Source organism: Xenopus laevis, chromosome 5S (genome assembly GCF_017654675.1).
Source record: "Xenopus laevis strain J_2021 chromosome 5S, Xenopus_laevis_v10.1, whole genome shotgun sequence".
NCBI classification, from domain to species: Eukaryota; Metazoa; Chordata; class Amphibia; order Anura; family Pipidae; genus Xenopus; species Xenopus laevis.
The window spans coordinates 27,287,099-27,310,984 of record NC_054380.1 but is presented as its reverse complement, the minus strand read 5'-3'; the positions used below and the strand labels follow the sequence as shown (position 1 = coordinate 27,310,984).

Sequence of the window (23,886 nt, the reverse complement as noted above, 5' to 3'; positions counted from 1 at the left end):
GGATTACGTAAAATATATGAATGCTGCTTGAAAAAAAGTAACTCAAGTGGTTTTTCTAGAGACGATAATATTATCAATATTTAGACAAAATGTGAACAAGGTCACACAGCTCGATGGCGGGTTGAAGAAAACAGTGTGCAAATAATGCCTACAAGGTCAACGTATACACTACTACAGCGGTGGATACGGATTACGTAAAATATATGAATGCTGCTTGAAAAAAAGTAACTCAAGTGGTTTTTCTAGAGACGATAATATTATCAATATTTAGACAAAATGTGAACAAGCTCACACAGCTCGATGGCGGGTTGAAGAAAACACTGTGCAAATAATGCCTACAAGGCCAACGTATACACTACTACAGCGGTGGATACGGATTACGTAAAATATATGAATGCTGCTTGAAAAAAGTGACTCCGGTGTTTTTTCTGGAGACGGTAATATTATGGATATTTAGACAGAATGTGAACAAGGTCACACAGCTCGATGGCGGGTTGAAGAAAACAGTGTGCAAATAATGCCTACAAGGCCAACGTATACACTACTACAGCGGTGGATACGGATTACGTAAAATATATGAATGCTGCTTGAAAAAAGTGACTCCGGTGTTTTTTCTGGAGACGGTAATATTATGGATATTTAGACAGAATGGGAACAAGGTCACACAGCTCGATGGCGGGTTGAAGAAAACAGTGTGCAAATAATGCCTACAAGGCCAACGTATACACTACTACAGCGGTGGATACGGATTACGTAAAATATATTATGGCTGCTTGAAAAAAGTGACTCCGGTGTTTTTTCTGGAGACGGTAATATTATGGATATTTAGACAGAATGTGAACAAGGTCACACAGCTCGATGGCGGGTTGAAGAAAACAGTGTGCAAATAATGCCTACAGGGCAAATAATGCCTAAAAGGTCAACTTATACACTACTACAGCGGTAGTAAAATAAAAAAAAAATGAATATTAAAAAAAAAAATTAAAGTTGGTGCTGCTGAACTACTAGGAGCAGCAGATTAGCACACCAGTCCCACTCCCCAACACTGCTAGACTAATAGCACTGGGCTCTTATAGTAGTAGTAGTAGTAGTAGTAGTAAAACAACAAAAAAAAAAATAAAAGCAGTCCTTACAAGGACTACTGTTATTGCAGCAGTCAGCAGATGAGATCAGAAGCAGGACAGCTGCCCACTGCAGCTACATACAGAGCACTGCAGTAGAAGGTAGATTACTAGCCAGCAAAGCTACCTAAGCTTAAATGTCCCTCAAACCCCTGCAGACTTCTGTCCCTCCAATAACAGAGCAGTATCAAAACGATTACTAGCCAGCAAACTTTCAACTGTCCCTGAAATCACTAACAGGCAGCAGCTCTCTCCCTACACTATCTCTTCAGCACACACAGGCAGAGTGAAAAAACGCTGCAGGGCTTCGGTTTTTATAGGGAAGGGGAGTGGTCCAGGGGAGAGCTTCCTGATTGGCTGCCATGTACCTGCTGGTCTGGGGTGAGAGGGCAAAAAAAAAGCGCCAACAATGGCGAACCCAAAATGGCGAACGTCGCGCGACGTTCGCGAACTTCCGGCGAGCGCGAACACCCGATGTTCGCGCGAACAAGTTCGCCGGCGAACAGTTCGCGACATCTCTACTGGCCACCAATGGGTTTTTCTAACTTGTAGGGGGTGCCCTGACCAACAATTTTTTTTTTTTTACTTTTATGTGGGGATCCTGATCACCAAAATTTTTTTACCTTCAGGATTTTCAAAATTCTTTGGGATGTTTGCGCTTAGTGTAGGACTGCTGTATGTCAGAAATTATGAGGTAGCCCTAGACAAATTAGCGCTCCACATACAGATTGGGAAATTTCATCAGGAGCCAATTAACCTGCCTGTATGTATTTTGGGTGTGAGAGGAAACTGTAGGCTCAGGAAAACCTTGTAAACATGGTCAAAACATGCAAATTTGTTTAAGTTTTACGGATGGTGCCCTAGTTAGGATCAAACCCAGCAGCCCAGCTCTGTAAGGCAAGAATACTAACCACTAGTGACTGTTAACTTAAAGAAATAAAAAAAACATGGTAACAGGATATGGATGGAAAAGTTAAGGTTCACAGGAGAGCACACATGTTAAAAACTGTATACAGTATATGTGGGGAGACCCTCCTGCTTTTAATATGTTTCACATATAAAAATACTTTAATTTTTAAAGATAAGTTGTTTTATACTCCATTTTCTCTTACATATTATAGCAATACTCTGCTGTGAAATTGGCAGTTGTGAGTAATCATGAAGATTACAGAATTTTGTCTCCTTCTGTTTTAACTTCAGTGATTTTCTTTTGATTCACAGGTGACAAGATCCAACTGGACCTGCAGAAGAGCCCAAATACTCAGGAGGGATTGTTTCCCAGAAAGTAGGAAATCAATAAACCTGCAAGCAGAGAGTCATGTTGAATCCCTTAAAACAGGGATATGCAAGATTTGTGGCCCCACCAATAAATACGTTGCTTTTTTGTCAGCAAATGTTGGGAACATCTACCTCCCACAAAATAAAATATAAAGACATTGTGCTTTGCCGAGCAGCTGCCTCTTTCTTTATTGCTGCTGTGTTTTTACTGTTTCAGGACAAATACAATATTGGATTTGGATCTCAAATACTGTTCATTTTCTAGTTGTATTTTGTTTACTTGCTTTGGCTGACATTGAGCTGTCCTACTGTGCTTACACTTTTATCTTGTTGCTGAAATACTGGGAGATCCAATGACATGAATAGAATCTATTTGTACACCGAGCAAGAACACCAATCTTTTCACATGTAACTCCAGTAAAAACTGACCCTGACCTCTGATCTCTCCTTGGGTTAGTCATACAGAGCAATGCATTACAACCTCTCTTTGACAACCCCATGCATTTGGCTCCAAATCCTGTCTCTTCCTGGATCCTCCCCCTTTTCCCAGATGTCTTCTGGGGCTTTCAGCCAATCTGTCACTTCCCTGCCTGTAACTGGACTCAGGCAGAACAGGGGGAAGGTGTGCCTGATGCCCTACAAATGAATTTAAATTCATATTTAAACATATGAATTTAAACAATAAACTCTAAGTCCAAGGTAAAAAGTGAGGCAGCAAAGTTTGAACCTGCTGCAGAGCGCCTGTAATCTCTGAAAGCCCCCAGGCAAGTGAGCCACCCAAGGTAGGATATTGGCCAGGTTTCAAGTGTGGAGCCACTGTGTGAGGACAAGTCTTTTCTGTGTACCTCCTATTAAGCAAAGGATAACATATAAAACCCTTCTACTAACATTCATAGCCCTTCACACCTCTGCTCCTCACTACTTTTCTTCTCTTGTCTCACTGTACATTCTTGGTATTTTGTCTGCTCCTCTCAGAGCCACCTTCTCTTCACACCATCCACATCCACCTATTGTCTCAAACCCTTCTATCTTGCTGCTTCTACCCTCTGGAATTCCATCCCTAAATTCCTCTGTAAGGAACCCTCTCTTCAAGAAATAACTAAGAGTCTACCTTTTGGAGCACTAGAACATTAGCCTAGTCCTGTGCATACTGACTATGCCTTACCACTTCTTCATCTCCTTAGACTGTAAGCTCTATAGGGGATGGACCTCCTTCCCACTATGTCTCTTACCACGTTGCACTTAAGCTCTTTGTCCTGATATGAATTCTGTGTATACTTATTATGTGATGTTTCCACCCTGTGTATATTGTACTTGTATGCACTATACAGAGCTGTGGCTGTAACAGCGCTTTGAAAATAAAGTTATCATTACATACATACATAAATTTAGTGGCCACATGGGAACAGCTACTAAGTTCCAAAGAGTGGGGTATTTTTGGGAATTGTAGTGCTACCTGGGGTATAAGAGCTCTTGGGAAAGGACATTTCATTTGAATTCCAGTGTGATTGGGACTGTGATAATAATAAGGACTGTGTTAGAGAGACATTCCATGTTATATCTAATAGGGAGTTAGGTAGGTATAGCCATGGGGGCAGTCATTGAAGCACAGGATACACAATAGATAACACATAAGTATTACTATAGTTTATATAAACAAGAAAATAGCCACGTAACATACTGTATGTAACTGCAATGTTGTGAAACTGTGGGGTCATCTAGATATCTGAACCTTGAACTAAAACTCTATTTGCAAAATGTTTGTTTTGATGTCATTTTGTGTGCATTAGTAGTTGTCAGCATCACAGGTAGCCACACCTACAAAACCCATCTAAAATCAAATTGGACCTGGTTGGAATTAAAGGGGTCAGGATGTAGGGAGACTGATTAATATGTAGAACCCATGACTGGAATTTACGGTTGTAGAATGGGTGGAGGTGTGGATAGGAGTCAAATTGTTATGGTTAATGGGAAAGTTCAAAGCAAGAAAATGTACAGTGTTAATAAAGTCTCTGTGCCAGGTCCTGTTCTATTCTATAAACATTCAAATTATATTAAAAGTGATAGTAGGAAGGTTACATGGCCCTTTATAAAAGAGACTTCACCTTTAAAACTTAAATTAGTTTTAGAGGTCAATCTAGGGAGACACATTAACACCATAGAAACTTTTCAGCAGATGATAACAAAGAGGATTCATGCTCTAAAGCAGTGTTATCCAACTTCTGTGGTAATGAGGGCCTGAATCTTTCTGGCCTACATGGTGGAGGGCTGATAATGGAAGCTTTTGTTGACCACGCCCTGTTTTTAAACCACAACCACTTTACCACAAGAAATGTCAACATTAATGGTGGTAACACACCAACAAACCAAATAGCTGGTGCTCACTGCAGGGATATCATATGGGAAAAATGTAAGTAATATTAAAACATACCATTAAAGGAGAACCAACCCCCTATCCCCTACCCTACATATTCCCCCCTGCTCCCCCCCCAGCCTAGGTGCAAACTTCGGTAATTGCCCCTAAGTCTTTACTTACTGTACTTCTCTTTGCAGATTCTGTGCAACAGAGCTCACGGGCAGGCCTGGATTTGTGGAAAGGCCACCTAGGCCCAGGCCTAGGGCGGCAGGATTTTAGGGGGGCGGCATGCTGCCCAACCACACCCACATTGGTTCAAAAACACTGGGGATGCGCTGGAGATACAATCATTTTTTAAATTTCCCATGCGCCAATCCCCATTGCTCCTGTACCCCTGGAGGGGACAGGGGCGATGAACGGCAGTGGGTCTAGGGGTGCCCACTATGTAAATCCGGCCCTGCTCACAGGTGCCATCTTCCTTCTGCAGTAGTGTTTTTATTGCATTGCCTCAGGCGGCAGCGAGCAGCCTCTTGTAACTTTGAGAGCCAAACCTCTGGGTTTTAACCAGGAAATTTGGCTCCGCTAGTGCAGAGAGCGCTATTGCGCTCAATGCACTAGCAATGCTGCCCCCTAAGACCTGCTCCAATGTTAATTTTCAAGCGCGGAGTGGGAGCGGAGGGGGGGCAGCATCTGGGCTGCTTCCTCAGGAGGCAGCAGCTCCAGAATAGCCACTGTTAACAAACTGTTTGGATATGTACAACAAATCAAAAACAGCCATCTCAAGCATATTTTGAGAATATAAAATGCACATATGAATTGTGGGTAGTGTGCTAAAAGGAACTTGATGCATTTGTCCAAATTGCTACACATAAAATGATTTGAGCACAGTTTATAATGTTGTGCTGCTGCTACATATTTAAGGTTAACAAATAGATGCACAAAATAGTCTATAACCATTCATCAAGCAGTTCCTGGTATTGTGCAGCAGTTACAGCTATAAACACTGTGCAGCATAACACAATCAGGGTATCAAGGGAAGACAAATAATTACTTATTTATTTTATAAATGCAAATACAAATTAGGAGGGAGGCAGAATACAGTATGCTGTGATTTTCTGGAAGCTTTGTTTAGTGCACATGGAGGTCTTTCATTGTCTGTTTATTATTTGTGATCCAGAAAAAGTCAGATACACAGAAATGAGCACACAGCTTGCCTTGTTCCAAAACTGGCTCATTCATTGTACTAAGCAAATGATGTGCTAATGAGTGAACCTCGCTCCTCTACAAAGTCACCTGTCACATTAATTAGCAAGTGGGAACATTTTTGTTCTTTTACTGTGTGTATTGTACTTACCAATCTGTTAGGATCAACGGCCGGGAGGCAGGAAAAGAATAGAGCACGTAGGTGGAAAATAATGAGACAAGTCCAACAGAAACAAAAAAACATACAAGCAGAGCCAGCCAGATTTATATTGTTTTAATTGTTTTAAACTAGCTACAAAATGTTAATCACTTCACAAACTGACAGGAGACATAAGGAATTAAATAGTACATGCTGCAATGATATTGATATCACAGTTGGATCTAGATTTCAGTCATTTAAGATATGGTCTTAATTAATAATCTACTTAAACATCTCAGCAATTTGGTGTGCATAGCTTTAGGTAAGCGACAGAGAACCGTACAGAAAATAAACCACGTGGGGATTGAAGAGGCTAACGACTCAGTCTTATAAAAATTACGTCATTGCACCATTTAGATTGTAGTCATCTCCCCCAAAAGAGGATCCTCAAAAACAGTATCCAAACCCTATATTACAACCTTAAAAGTTATGTTTTTCATTTTTTTTTAATTTTTTATATATTACCAGCAAAAAAAAAGCATTATATATATTTTTGCTAGAAGTATGTGCCAAGTCTGCCCTTTGTAACAAACAAATAAACAAATAAACAAACAAAAACGCATAATTATGTTCAAATATATCTATACATTGACATAAATGTGGCACTACAGCAAACTTGCTGGTTTAACACAGTCCCAACAGTGTCCAAATACTCAGCATGCTTTTTAGTTGATGTGCTACTGCCGGTGTAAGGTCTTATTATTTAGGCATCTAAATGTCTATTTGTTTTCATGCATCAATGCATAACACACATCACTTGTAGTGCAATGCTTAATATAGTTATATAGGTCCACGTTTTAATGAAATTATAACAACAGATGTTTGCAAGGAAGAACCAAGGACAGCAAGTTCCACAGCGTAATTATCATGACATAGAGAAGAAAAAAGAAAGAATGGCGGTAGCTCTCTGGAATGTCACAATTTTACAAGAACAATACTGTGAAGTTCAAGATAAACAGCACGTTTAACATTCCAACATCGTTGTCATTCAACAGAAATCTTTTTACAAAAAAATTAAAAAATGAAATGAACAAAAACAAACAAACAAACAAAATCCAAATGGCATAGTGAGCTATTTCACTATATACATCCTTTGGAAAGGAAGATATCTAGAAAAGAAATAATTACAAGTATATATTTTTCTTTTAGGAAAGCTGACATACTACACAGGACAACATTTACAAGGGAGGCTGATATGTGCATGTGTGCAAACCTAGTAGGTAAATACCATGGTAAAAGCATGAAAGCATTGTCTTGTGGGACAGTATCATACAGAAGCTCCACCATTGGATCTAACCACTGCCCAGCATCTTTGTGGCATGTTTGTTGGCCTCATCAATCCTGGCCTTGTTGGAATCAGCCTGGGGAGAGACAAAGTACAATTTAAATGTATATAAAGTCTGTAAATCTAGAATTATATTAATAATGCCACATGCAAACAACAAAAAGAGCATCTTAGCTTGTGTACTTAGGTACCTGTAGGACCATTTTTTAAATCAAGTCATTGATTTTGTTCAGAACCCCCTAGTAAAGGAAAACAAATGCCTTACATGAAAGGTAGCGTTTCTGGATAAACCACACCAGCTTGCTCTCTATACTGACCCATTTTCCTTAAAGGGATACTGTCATCATGGGAAAAAAAAATGTTTTCAAAATGAATCAGTTAATAGTGCTGCTCCAGCAATTCTACACTGAAATCCATTTCTCAAAAGAGCAAACAGATTTTTTTTATATTCAATTTTGAAATCTGACATGGGACTAGACATATTGTCAATTTCCCAGCTGCCCCAAGTCATGTGACTTGTGCTCTGATAAACTTCAATCACTCTTTACTGCTGTACTGCAAGTTGGAGTGATATCACCCCCTCCCTTTCCCTTTCCCCCCCCAGCAGCCTAACAAAGAATAATGGGAAGGTAACCAGATAACAGCTCCCTAACACAAGATAACAGCTGCCTGGTAGATCTAAGAACAACACTCAACAGTAAAAACCCAGGTCCCACTGAGACACATTTAGTTAAATTGAGAAGGAAAAACAGCAGCCTGTAAGAAAGCATTTCTCTCCTAAAGTGCAGGCACAAGTCACATGACCAGGGGCAGCTGGGAAATTTACAAAATGTCTAGCCCCATGTCAGATTTCAAAATTGAATATAAAAAAATCTGTTTTCTCTTTTGAGAAAAGTGTGATGGCCGACGGTGAGATTTGGCGCCCCCCACGCACTAAAATTGCATGACTGTGGGCTATACTGCAGAAATGCTTCTTCGCCAACTAAAGTGCAAATCGCTGATGGTAAAACCTACACATCCCTAAGTTGGCCAAAGTTTCCTTGCAAGGCAACTTCAGGTGACTTCAGAAGAATGAAGTCATGTGTTACCATCTGTAATTTCAATTATAGCCTGCGGAGAAACATTTTGGGCTGGGCGAATTTTTTTGCCTTGTTTCGCCGTAGAAATTACACCCTTAGACTTGTATGGCGTCGTGCGTCAAAAAAATTTCGGCACTGGTCAAAATTTTATTGACGCCCATAGACTTTATTGGGTGTCTGCGACTTTTCGCCGTCGGCAAATTTTTGGCGAAACGAAACGGGTCAAATTTGCCCATCCCTAGAGATTTGTCTTTACATTTATTCCACGGGCAACAAATCTCCCTATCAGCCATTGCGCTAGAATAAAAGGCCAGTATTGGGGGCAAGTTGGTGTGGTTCAGGATGAGAAAAGAAGGGCTCTCCAGGGATACATGTCAAATCGACCAATAAGTTTGCCAGATGACAATTCGTGGCAAATTTCTGCTTTCGCAAAACTGCTGCAAAAATTCGCCAGCGTCAAAAACATCTGCTATGTATATCCCACTAGTTCTATTAAAATTTTCAGTGGAAAAGATCTACTGGTAAACCTGAACCTAACATGCAGAAAAAATTTAATTTAGTAATAAACAAAGCTTAAAAGATCCTAAATCTACAGTACCTTCTCCATGATCCTGTCAATCTGGCGATTTTGTGTATCAATCTCATTGCCCATATCAAGGGCCATGTGACGAAGATTTCCAATAATGCCACCGACTTGCTCGAGGTTTTCATCCATTTCTGTTTCTCTGGCATCATTTGTTACTCTGGAAAAAGGAAGGGTATTATTTAACAAGTGTTCTTAAACTGCAAGCTAATGGAATGTTTTACTAGACTTTGCAAAATATATTATAGAAATTTTATACAAAGAACACATACTTAGCAATTATTAATACTGTGGTAGTATATAAAGCATAAAAACAAAAGTGAACACTTTTTAAATTCTATAAAAAACGGCTTAGAGTAGTTGTTGGACACCAAATGGAGGCCTATGTGAAGCAGGAGAGGAAGGTTTGGTCGGTTTCTTCTAGAGCAAAATAACCTGCCAGTATGGTCAGAGTGGAAAAAAATCTTAAGGGTTCCTAAGAGATAAAACAAACTGTATAAAGATAGTGCCACTAATTAGAATTGATTTCTAAACAGGAATGCTGATCCCTGTGAGTAAGTGCCCCAACAGGCACAAAACGCGCTAGGCCACTATATCTTTATAAATATTCTGTACTTTTTCACTACCTTGACTGATTTTTGGAGGGACTCACAATTGTTATGGTTTTTTTTCTCAATGCTGATCCCTGTGCCAACTCTTGATTGGTTCATTGTTTATTTGGCATTGCATCCCAATGGATTGCCAAAGGCTGGACGTTCCAGTATTATAACTAGTCACACATTAAAAACTTACTTTAGCAGTTAATTCTCTCCAATAACTCTTAGAACCTTTCCCTATCACGGACAGTGTTATAAAATTAATATTATAAATAAAATTTGCATTTTAATTTACCTTTTTATGGTAACTGGTTAGGCCGTGGTTGACCATTTTTGTTCATTTCTGTGCAAGGATAACATGGTAATGTTATGGAATTTAACTTCCATTATTTAATACTGTTGACTAAATATTACATGTGGTCCCAGCTAGGAATCATTTTCGGCACAATCAACTGTAACTAGTATTTGTTCTCTAGAATATTCTATTACCCTGCCCCAATCGGGCAGGGTAAAAAATCACATCGGATCGCGGCCGCATCTGTTCGTTGATGCGGTCCCAACATCCGACCTTGCGTATTGCCTCCATTCTGATCCAATCCAACCTCAATGTGGGCATATCGGGGAGAGATCCACTCGTTCGCTAAACGAGCGGATCTCCTTGTGTATGGCCACCTTTATAGTGTGACAGGATCATAAATCTACAAAACTGATCACTATAATCCAGTGTGCATGTTTTTGCATGTGTTCATTGTCATTATGAAAATTATTTAAAGCAGCATAGGGGTTCTTAACAATGGCAGGGGATATTGGGATGACAGATTCTATTAATGCCTTTAAGAGAGGCTTCTATGATTTCTTAGACAAGAATAATATCCAATGTGATCTTTAGATCAAAACTTTTTCTAGTATAGTTATCTGAATATAAAATGTATATATATGTGAGTGTGTATAGGTATGTGTATATATGGGTACTGAGGGCTCCATTTGACAGACCTGTCTTTTTTTGTCTAGTTTTAAAAATCAATGAATCAATAACAATATTTAATAAATGACTTACCTACGGACAAAGCCTCCACTTATGGCCATCTGCTCACGCTCATCCACAACCCGAGCAGGTTGGCTTGCTACAACCCCATCTTGGTTATTGCCCCAAGCCTTTTTGTAAGCATCGCTGGATTTAAGCCTATGAAAGATATACTGTAAGTACCATAAAACTGAAAGACTACAAACAGCACAAATCACCTTTATTATGGTAACCACTGCACAAGCTAAATCAGGCAAATGAGCTTTAGACAAGGGCATCATCATATACCGATATATATCATGAACCCAAACTAATTTGTCGTGCTGTCATGTATCAACTGCTGAGCCTATTTAGACAGCAATTCATCATAGTGGAAAGAACACATTTTTTTAAACTTAAAATGGAAAACATCCAGTCTTTTGATCACATAGAAACACAAAAGACATATTGGCAGACATACATAGAACAGAACTGCCAAGGACAGTGTGTACATCACATCAACATGAACATACTCTCATACTGGTCAAAAATTCAACTACGAACACGATGCAATGGTTCATTTTCCCATACTGCATAGTGGATGAATGTAAAATTATACATTTCTTGGCAGATTGGAGCAAAATAAAAAAAAAAGCTAAGGCAATTTTGCTCCTTTTGTCTAGTGATAATATATCGGTACTTGGAAACAGTAAGTATACATCGAGAGTTGATGTACAAACCTTTGTCAACAAAGACAAAAAATGAAAATAGCCAAAAGTGAGATGGATGCAATAGAAAACCAAGCAAGCAAATAGTGTCAATGCATAGTATTCCAAAATACACCTTGTTCATGCACTGGCTGCTGGCATTGAAAAGGAGGTGAAGCATTATAACCAAGCACAACTGGTTCCAGTGGTTCACTACTTGCAGTGCACCACCTGTAGCAGCTGTCACAGAGACATGAAACCAGTCAAAAATAGATTTTTTTTTTGCTCAAGATTTCTCAGAGATTTTAGTAAGCTGTTTTAAAAAGCCATTTTTGACTGGATTGCCATGGCAAGGAACATTAAAATCTAGGCATGCTTGTAGTGGCAGATATGCAGCATTGTCCAGGGCTTCTTGATATCACCAAGAAATACTTTTCGTCTATTCCATGAGCCAAACATTGACCTTTACCAAACTGTAAGCAAAATAGTCTCTTGCATGGTAAAAAAATGTTTCAAATCTAAACTGTAACCTTATCTAAAACTGTGATTAATAAGGTTGTATTTTCTGCTAAAGGAATCTATCCAGAATAATCTATTCAGTCAACTACTATCTCTTGCAAGTCCAAAATATTTTCATAAAATGTATTTGTTCTTCATCAATACTACTCTGTGTGTTTACAGATGAACCACTAGAGAGAGATTTGTGGCCCTTTTAGCTTCTGAGCTTGAAGTCTTGGGTTTTAAAACTATACTGATGGAATGGAGTACAAGTCATTTGCTTATGGCAGAGGACTTGATCTGGTACAGGGCCAGAAGAAAGCACAATATTCACAGTGTGCTACCCACTGTACTGCACATGTACCTCTCTTATTCAATGTAAAATTACCAAATAAATGCCAATAGATTATCTCTAGCTCTAGTGCCAATGGCTACATAAAGGTGTTGTACTGTTTTAGCGGGTCAAAAAGTTACAGTGTAACACTTTAAAAAAGTGAAGCATTACACCTTTATTGGCTTAGTTCAAAATCGTCATAATCATTTTCTATGATAAGTTGAGGAAACTAGTGATGGGCGAATAAATTCCGTATTTTGCTGCCTGTGAATAAATTCGCAAAACTGCTGCGAAAATTCGCGGGCAAAAAAGATCAGCTGCAACAGTCGCATGTCAAAATAGTCGCGCACTTAATTATTCTGACGCCCGTTGACTTTAATGCATTTGGACACAATAGTCGTATAAAAATTGTTGCTCATGTCAAAATTGTCGCGCTTCAAAATTATTTTGATGGCCATTGTCTTCAATGCGTTTTGGGAATTTTTTTGCCGTTTCGAGGATTCTTTGGTAAATTCGAAATGCGAAACAAAATGACACAAATTCGCCCATCACTAGAGGTAACCAAGGAAGGTAATTTTTATGCAACTTTTACAATTCTACTTTTTTCCTAATCTGACAAGAATTTAAAAACTATAAAAAAGGCTATTAAAAAAAATGCATGCATTTCCAATGGGTGCGATAATAACATACCTGAAATCAAATTGTGCATTTCAATACAACCCACCCATTGTCCAATAACTACAAATATTTATTTTTAAGGTATTTAGGCTAATATGCTACTCATTAAAAACAAACCAAGTATAACATAACTTTAGAGAAAGCCCTCTAAAAAGCTTTGTTGAGAGTTGCTGTCATGCAAAAAACTACAGAATGGTCCCATTTCAACATTTCAATTAGTGTAATATTGCAACAAATATATTTATTATATATATTTTTTTAAATATTTTAACAAATTTAATGTAAAGGAAACAAATCAGTTGTTATCCAGTTCTCGGCATATCCATGCTAATTTGCATATTGTTTTATATTTTCCCCCAGGAATTGAAGGAAATATACATTTTTTTGTACGTTACAAGAAATGTTGAAATTTGTGTAACTAATTAGTAGGGAGCTATGCAACTCTCACTGCAGTATGCCTGATTTTAATATGTCTAGTCCTTGTCGCGTTGCATATTGTATGAGATGGATGCATAACTACTGATCTCTCTGCATGCCACATGCTCATCCTGCTCATGTGCCTAGCAGGGATGATCTTTGCAAGGCAAATATATCAGCCTTGGGTGCTCAAAGACTTAGGCAGGCAGCACCTACTTGTTACATGGACAGACACATAGACCACAGAATTTTCCTAGGTCCGTCAAATTCTTTTCTGCTTCTTTCATGTCCTTATTGATTTGTTCCATTCCCTCCTCGATGCGTTCCAGTTGTTCTGATTAAACATAAGCATTATATCCCCACAGAATGAAGCAGATGGTAAAGGACAAAGAAGAAAGACAAAAACTTCAGACATTCACTGTGACAAAAACTGGACACCACAGAGCAGAGTGGGTACCCAGTACCTACTTGTTACAAGGACATATGAAAAGGCCACAGCATTTCCCTAAATCTTTTAAATTTTTCTCAGCCTCCTTCATGTCTTGGTTGATATGGTTCATGCCTTCTTCAACACGATCAAGTTGTTCTGGTCAGGACAAAGGGATGACAGTATGGAATGAATTTTAATTTGTCTTCAACAGAACATGACAAAGGACTATGTTAACGGAATTGTAACGGTATCTCAATGCATTACTGGGAATGATGCATTGGCGTTCAGAGGATGTAGATCTGGGATGTCTTTCAATGGGAAAACTATTTTAAAAAGAACAACATCTGGGAGGAAGGCAAAAATATGATCTTTGGTGGTTTTCGTTGAGTTCCTTTAATGAGGAGTGATGATGGTTGGGTAATGAGCTTTTTGGCTAAAGGCTAACAACAATTTTAATGACAAACACATTTAACAACATCCACATTAAACTCATAAATGCACATGGATTCATATTTAAAAAAAATAACTAATTTCCTAGAAGAGAAATCAAGTTGTTAGTTGTTTGCAATTGCATTAATAAGCTGGAACAATTATCATAACTTGAGCTTTCATGTTCATATATCCATAGTAATATCATCACCAATATAAACACTTTACAAATAACTAAAATGTACATATACAAATTGACAAGCAGTCAAAATGTATCAAAGGCAGTGGTATTTTAGTGCCTAAGGAGAAAATAATGGTACAATTGTAGAAAATCCCTGTAAATGTTAAGCTCCTCTAATGAAGTTAGTGCATATTTATTCAATTACTAATGTCAAATCAAAATTATATAACTATGAACTGAAAAAGGAGAGAGTAAGTGAATGCTAAATTAAATCTAAGCAAATTTTTATGCAAGGCATAAAAAAATTTCGAGAAAGATCTATTGACATAAACTACACATGCCCAAAATATATCACTTAAAATAGGTCCAAAGTATTACTCAGTCGTGATGGGCGAATAAATTCGCCAGCCATGGATTCACAACAATTTTCAAAGAGGCTGTTCACTGATTAAATTTTAGTGAAGGCGGGGTTTACAAGTCATTTAAGAAGGAAACCTTCATTAGCTGGTTCCTCATTTGTGTAGACAGATGAAAAATAACAGTTCAGAATCTCTGCTTTCAGCCTGTTCTCGTCGACCAACTGACCTCCCTCTGATATTTAGGGTCTTATCCCTTCCTGCTTAATTTTTTTACTATATACATATTTAGAAACATTTGGATTTATTTACTCCTTGCTGCAATTCCCTTTTTTCATCTCTATTTTAGCTTGTCTAATAGCTTTATTGCATGTTTTTGGCTTTCTTGTACCTGAAATACATTTCAGCCTTGTACCTGATAAACATTTCCCAGCTAACTTGAATGTCTTAAAAGCTTGTCTTTTCTAACTAACCTCAAAACCAACACTTTTATCAAAATACAACTACAAAGGTTTTGTGAACTGATTACAGGTATGAGTCCAAACATGTATTATTGTTTTACTTGAAGTCCACGGACCGCAAGTGTGTCGGAGGCATCCAGAGGGTAGGATATATTTTAATTATTTATGTTTGTCTTGTACAGCATATTGAGATGGTCACCGTGTTTCAATAAATTTCCTTAAAATCTAAGAAAGTGTCTTTTGAGGATTTTCAGGCTTACAGAACATACTTTCAGTTTGCTAAATATTATGCAAGATATATGGATATGGATATCAGGATGTGTGTATAACCCCACAGCAGCTTTCTACAATTACTTTTCCCTTCCAGTATATATATATATATATATATATATATATATATATATATATATATATATATATATATATATATATATATATCAGGAGAAAGTCTCGCACTCACAGGGTTTAAAAATCAATTAAAGGTTAAAGGGAACACCTGAGGGTTTTTTAAAAGGTCTGATTGCTGACCGAAACCTCAGGTCTTGCCTCTGTTAAATAAAATCCTTTAATTGATTTTTAAGCCCTGTGAGTGTGAGCCTTTCTCCTGCTTTACATTTTTGTATTTGGTTTTGCAAGTACATGATACTATCTTCTTAATAAAGAATGTAGCATTGAAGCCCTTGTGTATAATTTTTATTGTTTTTTTTCTGTGTTATCATATCTGCAGAAAAGGCTTTAATGGCTTTCAGGCTTCATTGATCTACTGTTGTTCTATATTAAATAATTTTTCATTGCACTAGCCTCACAACAAATCTTAAAGCAGCCCTAAATCTTTATAATGTGACCTTCCCTTTGGCATGTTTCATTACTTCGAAAAGTCCAGTGAGCTGAAGAGAGAGCAATTTATTATAGACTTGTTAATGAAGTGAACCAGTCTTGCTTTTCTCTCTGACCTTGAAGGCTCTCACATCAGTTAGAAACCTCCAACAGAAAGTCATAGTGCACCGCCGCTTTATTTGGATTTTTACAAGGGGCTATGGCCCACTTGGTGGTATTTCAGACAGTAGAAATGCACCAGCATGAAAAGTGTCATAGGGTTAGAAAAACTTCACTGCACTAGTCCAATGTCTTAGTCTATTATTTACATTTATAATACTCAAAATCTCTTAGAATACCTTGTTTATGATCACCTTTGTATCCTTATTTCAATTACTTTTGAAGGGCCCATGGGCATTCATAATGTCTGTTTGTTTATACAATATAGATGAATGCTGTGTAAGTGAAGATATACAGATCTATGGATAGAGTTTTTCACAAATCACATGGTGAAGAACCCTATTTCCATATTTAAATGTGCTTAAAAAGTCCACAATATATTGCCCTAGTCTCTCAAAAACTCACTGCATTATCGTTCAGGTTATTTCAGCAGTTCCCATGTATCATCAGCAGATGTTGATATGTATACACATGGGATAAGCATTTACATGTCACACGCCTTTGTTTAGTAATGCCACTTACCCTAGAATCTATATATTTATGGTAATTGCTTAGAAACTGATGGCTTAGTAATTGTGTGGGAGTGTGATCTTGTTAGAATGAATGCGTTCATGCATTATTTGTTAGAGGACCACCAATATGATATATCACTTAAAAGATTATTGTGAACCCATGTATGTATCGCTTAGGGGCCCATTTACTTAGCTCGAGTGAAGGAATAGAGGAAAAAAACTTTGAATTTCGAATGTTTTTTTTGGCTACTTCAACCATCGAATGGGCTACTTCGACCTTCGACTGATTTGAACTAAAAATCGTTTGACTATTCGACCATTCTATAGTCAAAGTACTGTCTCTTTAAAAAATACTTCGACCCCCTAGTTCGCCACCTAAAACCTACCGAGGCCAATGTTAGCCTATGGGGAAGGTCCCCATAGGCTTCCTAACAATTTTCTGATCGAAGGAATATCCTTAGATCGCTGGATTAAAATCCTTTGAATCGTTCGATTCGAAGGATTTAATCGTTCGACTTCGATATTCGAAGTCGAAGGATTTACATTCGGCAGTCGAATATCGAGGGTTAATTAACCCTCGATATTCGACCCTATGTAAATCTGCCAGTGCTAGGAAAATGGCAGTTAAAAAAGGCAGTTCCATGGAACTAATTCCTATCTCTTCTCACTCCTACAGGTAATTCTGCTCATCTGTATACTGCTATATACACCACTCTATTGCACCTCCTGTATACTGCTAAATGCTGGTAATTCTACTCATCTGTTTACTGCTATATACACCACTCTATTGCACCTCCTGTATACTGCTTAATTCTATTCATTAGTATGTGAAGATGTAGAATAATAGTTTAATTGGCAGACACAAGGACATGTATGGTTTGCAGGAGGGTGAGATGTAATAGAGTAAACTAAAGGTTAAAATAATGGTTAATACATATATTTAAGTTGGTCACTAGGGGGAGCTAGAGGTTTACAGTTGTGAGGGATTGTCCCCAGTGGGTGGAGAATAGTAAATTATATAAGGGAAGGTTTCCGGAAGTGATTTTAGAGATGCGTCATGGGAAGATGAGCAGAGGGCACCTAAATTGTGAGTTTAGTCAAAGTAGAAAAAACCTCACAAATTAGATTTTTGTTGAATAAGCCGTTGAAAGTATTTTATATATTGTGTGCTATTAAATTTTTTTAATGACTTTCAAGTTTGCCCAAAGACAAGGCCGGGAGTATATTCCATAGATGAAAGAGGTCTAGTGCAACAAGGATTTCTAAATATCAACATTAAAGCATGAATTTTGTAAGAACAATTATAAATGTAATCAATGCAGAAGTGAAAAATTATGGCAATTGAAAAGCTTTTAACAATTTAGGGGCAGATTTATCAAGGGTCGAATTTCAAGTAAATAATACTTCGAAATTCGACCATCGAATTAAAATACTTCGAATTCAAATATCGAATTCGAACATTTTTCATCGAATTTGGGTATTCTGCGGTCGAAGTCAAATCGTTCGATCGAACGATTAAATCCTTTGAATCGAACGATTCGAACTGTTTTATCGTACGATCGAACGAAGATGCTGTAGAAGGTCCCCATAGACTAACATAGCACTTCGGTAGGTTTAATTTGGTGAAGTATTGAAGTTGAAGTTTTTTTAAAGAGACAGTACTTTGATTGGTCGAATATTCAAACTTTTTCACTTTGAATCGAATTTTAAGTAAATTCGAAGTCGTAGTATCCTATTCGATGGTCGAAGTATCCAAAAAATTACTTTCTTACTTCGAAAATTCCCTCAATTCACTTCAACCCTTTATAAATCTGCCCCTAAGAGTCGCAGTCGCTTAAAGTATGATGCTTTGCGCTATACAATGTTTCATTTTATGCATAAATGAGGAATAGTGGCAGGAACAAATATTTTTGCCGTGGCACGTGAGCTTACATATTTTGGCCAAAGTGTGGTATTAACACCTAATTTTTTGTAATAATTATTTCTAAAGGCAAACCATGTGCTGGCAATTTTTCTCTTTCTCTTTATGCATAAATATTTATTCAAATATATCTAGATTATGTTGTATTTAGTATGATATTTGTTTAATTTAATATTCTATCTCAACTAATTTTAAAAAGATAATGATGTGCATCTCTGTACAGTGCTGTGGAATACGTTGGTGCTATAATATAATCGTATTTATACATCTCTTATCATAGCCTGTTCCAAATCAAATAACTATGTAAATATCAAGATGTTTCTCATAAGGAATATTTAAAGTATATATTGTGCAATGTACCGCTAAATACTTCAGGTTTGGGATCTGTTATCCAAAAACACGTTACCCAGAAAGCTCTGAATTAAGGGGAAGTCCATCTCCTATAGACTCCATATTAAGTAAGTACGTTTTTAAAAAAAATATTTCCTTTTTCTCTGTAATAATAAAACAGTACCTTGTACTTGATTCCAACTAATATATACTGTATAATAAATCCTTATTGGAGGCAAACCAATCTTATTTGGCTTATTTAATGTTTAAATGACAGCAACACAGAGCAAATGCAGGGAATCAACAGAAAAGAAGATGGAGAGCTACTGGGGCATCTTTATAGACACAGATCTTCCCTGCTAAAGGGTTGTGGTTGCCTTGCGCTCCTACAGAAGCCCAAAACATAAAGTACAATATTTCTAGCCTAATTCTTTAGTTCTCCTTTGATGTGATATCTGGAAAAGTAGCATTTTATTTTATTAAAACATTTTAAAAATTCTGTTCCAAGGACACTGAAAACTGACCCTGAATTGCTGCTAAAAGATGCAGCAATCCTGAATTGTGTTAAATAATTTGTCATAAAGCCCAGATTAAAGTAATGATGCATCACTATTGCAACCATCAAAATCAGTATTAATTACATATTGTCATATAAGTAAACTATAGTGCAAAAGGAGGGCTCCAATTGTCCAACATGTACAATAGGAACAAAAAGGATAGTGGTCTTGACTGTTAACAACACTACAACAATTGGCAATACATGGCCAATTTTTAGGCAGATATCAGTTGAGAGGGTCTGTCAGTGTGCTCTATATACAGCTGCCGACGCCATCTGAAAAAGTCAAATTGGCAGCTTAAATCTGTCCATTTCAGGCCGCCTTATCTTTAGGAAACACAAAACATCCCTTCAAATTAAAAGTGATTATAGTTATTGATTGTGATGTCACATTGCACAGCACAATAAAACCATTATGTCTATCTATACTTTTAAAGGTGTGGTTCATCATAATAATAATTATTAATTATAGTAATTAAGGCTTTATATTATATACAAAAATTGAATACAAAATACATTTTGGTCCAAGACCATCTTGAGTAGAAATGATTATCAGTTCAGTTTCCAAGAGGTTCTGCAGTCGTGAGCAGCTTTTCTGGTCATGACTTTTTATTGGTATGTAAAAGTAAAATTTGTTTTAAACACTGGTAGATGTTTTTGTTTAAGAAAAGCAGTAAATTCACGTTAGAGTGACATGTCCCCATATCACTGACACTTTCATGGACCTGTTTGAACAGTGTTAGTTTACTGACTGCAATAATCATTTAAAAGTGTGTCCTGCTTTTTCATTTCCAGTATGTTTAGATATGGAGAATTAACTTCCACCTAGTCATAACGAAAAGTGCTGTCCTCTAAATGAAGCCTGGGAGAGAGAGGCATCTAGAAAACCCAGCAGGTGTATTTGCAGTTGTGTTCATTATAATAGTTGTGTTCCTTGAAATACTGGTTGCAATAATTTTTAAAATTTCCCTTGCGACAATCCCCATTGCTCCAGTGCAGATGATGAAAATTTGCACGAATAAAGGGGAGGGGACAGGGGCGATGAACGGCAGTGGGCCTAGGGGCACCCACTATTTAAATCCGGCCCTGAGCACATCTGTTTTGTATTCACTCCACTAACTTCCAACAACCTGTTCCACAATTCTTCTGCATTTCTTGCTTTTGCCTCACTAACACCAGTTTTCATGTTACCCCACAAGTTTTCTATTGGATTGGGCCACTCCATTACGTCAGTCTTGTTGGTGTGGAACCAAGATGTTGCTGGTTTATTGGTGTGTTTGGGCTCATTGTCTTGTTGAAACCCCCATTGCAAGGGCATTTTTCTCTTCAGCATAAGGCAACATGACCTCTTCAAGTATTTGGTTTGAAACTGATCCATGATCCCTGGTATGGGATAAATAGGCCCAACACCATAGTATGAGAAAAATCCCCATATCATGATTCTTGTGCCACCATTGAATTTAATTAATTGACAAACTGACAAACTGTTTGCGGCCCCTAGACCCAAAAAGAACAATCTTGCATTCATCAGATTGTTATCACTCCAACTTGCAGTAGAGCAGTAAAGAGAGAATGAAATTTATCAGAGCACAAGTCACGTGACTGGGGGCAGCTGGGAAACTGTCTAACAATATGTCTAGCCCAGGTCAGATTTCAAACTGAAATATAAAAAATCTGTTTGCTCTTTTGAAAAACAGATTTCAGTGCAGAATTCAGCACTATTAACTGATGCATTTGTGAATGTCCCATAACATTATCCCTTTAAGTTTGTTTAGGAAACTAATTCAGAATTGCCCACTTTATACACCTGCCCAGTGGGTTATTTTTTTTTTTTTGTGGTGAGTTCTAATCTCACATTTTAATAAATCTGCCCCTTGTTGTCCAAAATCTGAGATTTAGGGTGAAAAGTAGTGTTTATCAATGAATGTGTGGGTATTAGACATTCTTAGTGAGAAATCCAACCTTTCAGCAGCTGAAAGTTAAGGCTGTAGTTTGGCAAAATGTTGAGAGCCTCTGGTCCTACTGTATAACAGCTTCAAAATGTTTTTATACAGTATATAAGAGTAAATGTGGGCTGTAGTAGTAGAGAAAGGGAATTCACTGCATGAAGAACTAGATGAGTTTGGAGTGACCTTACATAGAAACAAGGACACATACAAGCATAACATAAACCATAATATCTGTTATCACAAATAGTAAAGGTAACTCAACTTACCTCCTTGCTCATCCAACATAACCAAAGTCCTGATACCAGCATCTTTACTCTATATTCCAAACAAAGCAGGAAGCAAGACAGAAAAGAGACAGAAAGATTCAGTGAAACAACAGTCAAGGAAATTCTCTGACCAAAAGCAAGGGGAGGAAAGTTAAATACTGTATTGTGGAAGTTATTATAAAGCTTACACTGCAACAAGGCAGGTGGTAAGTCCAAGGCCCCATTGAGGCCTGCACCCACTAGTGCTTCATAATTTGCACATCTACCTGGAGTGAGGAGACCTGTGCAAGGAAACACATCCAAAATCTGTATCTCCATTTTTTGCACTTTGCACCTGCCTTGCACATATTATATTACCCCCATTTAGCTTTTATTAGCCAATAAGAAAAGCAAGCATCCCTGAGTCTTAACCTGATTGGTCTTTGGAATCAACCCCAGAGAGTAGTGGCTTCACAGTTTGATAACCTTTGCTCTTTTGGAAACCCATCTTTTCTATGCAAGAAAAATCACACTCTATGCCAGATCTTTCTTATGTTTAAGGGATAATGAAAGGATCTTGACAATGTAAAAAATTGCGGTGATATTTCAAGAGCCCAAAAGCTTTTTTTTGGCATTTTATCTGCAAAAAATGTAAAATAGTTTAGTCTATAGACCACCCCAAACCTACAAGACAGACCGACTGAGTAGGATTTCAGATGGCTCATTGCTACATCGAATACTCCTAAAGAAAGAACCAAACTTGTGGAATGTCATAGTCACTATGGACTGACTGCAGTTTTGAGGTTTAAGAGGCTGTAGTTACAAAGATATAGTATTAATGTGTATAACACTGCACAATTTATAAAACTTTTTAACATTTAATCAAATATTACAGATTGATTTACTTGGATTACTAAGGGTATCTTGTATCTGCATAGAGTGCTGCCCACTGGCACCATGTTTCCATCTGAATCCAACTAGGTTAATCCACAAACACAATCACGTTCAACTGCATGTAACAGCACTCCACTTATTGATTGCATCGGAATCTTCATAATGGATGTGCAACAAGGCTCTGTTGTAATCTACACTGTCATTTCCCAGGTCCTGGGATTTTTAGACCCTGTCATGTAAGTTAATACCAAGGGCACATTTTCAACCCATTTTAAAATAGAAATGCTGCCCAATGACACTTTATGTATTGGTAACCTGACATGGTTCATCTATAATGCATCAAACCAGATCCCTAGGCAATAAGTTTAAAGGGGAAAGTCAACCCCAAAATAAACATTTGCCTAATAAAAGAAAACACAATTGTAAGCAACTTTCCAATCTACATTTATTACAATTTGTCTTTTTTGTGCTTTTAAAATTATTTGTAAAAACAATTGCAATTGAAAGCCACATTTGCTGTACTCATGGTTGTTACAATTTGAATGATTTCAAAGTTTTAGTTCCCCAGTGGCAAAGACAGGTCTGTCAATCAGCTTCCTTCAGGGCCGGAACTAGGGGTAGGCAGAAGAAGCAACTGCCTAGGGTGCAATAATACAGGGGTGCTGGGCAGCTACCTCTAAAATTGTCTTCTGCCTACACCTAGCCGAGTTTGCGCCACTTACTCAGCTCCCTACTTTCACCTAATCCTCCCCTCCTTCTCTTTCTCCTCCCCTCCATCGCATTCTCCTCTCCTACCCCCCCCGCCCCTCCATCACTTTCCCCTCCCCCTGGTGCTCATTTCTCATCCGAATAGACCGGAGGGGTCACAGTGGCCGGCTGGGTTGCCTTGCACGCCTGGTTGACCAGGCCCGGCCCTGGCTTCCTTATCTTCCTTTGTATCAACAGTCTGAACCACCAGTGCAGAGAATAGAAAGGGACAGACACTGCTTTTAATAGCAATACATATACAAATAACTGAAAAACCATAGAAAAGTTGCAATTAATGTCTATTGCAAAGTTGCTTAGAATTATGGTTTCTGTAATTAGATAAGATATTATTGTTTAGGTTGACACTCCCTTTAGTGGTGAGTGGGTGCCATGCAGGGAGACTTATGATGAGATGTCCCATGTGTTTTATTTGAACTGAGCCATTGTTAAGTGAAATAAATAGTCATAACAAAAATATAACATAACAAATACTTTTACAACTCTCGGTTTTTATCCTAATTCATAATAAAACTTTCTATATA

At 37.7% G+C, this 23,886-nt stretch overlaps 1 protein-coding gene across 1 annotated transcript in view; it reads right to left on the bottom strand.

The window, feature by feature from the left end:
* Nucleotides 1-6,596: 6,596 nt before the first annotated feature.
* snap25.S (synaptosome associated protein 25kDa S homeolog) overlaps nucleotides 6,597-23,886 on the bottom strand; it is a 49,501-nt gene continuing 32,211 nt past the window's right edge. The window contains 5 exon segments of the mRNA NM_001087041.1: nucleotides 6,597-7,518; nucleotides 9,120-9,264; nucleotides 10,758-10,883; nucleotides 13,554-13,671; nucleotides 21,725-21,773. Of these exon segments, the coding sequence (NP_001080510.1) occupies nucleotides 7,450-7,518; nucleotides 9,120-9,264; nucleotides 10,758-10,883; nucleotides 13,554-13,671; nucleotides 21,725-21,773 (507 nt within the window). The 3' untranslated portion in view covers nucleotides 6,597-7,449.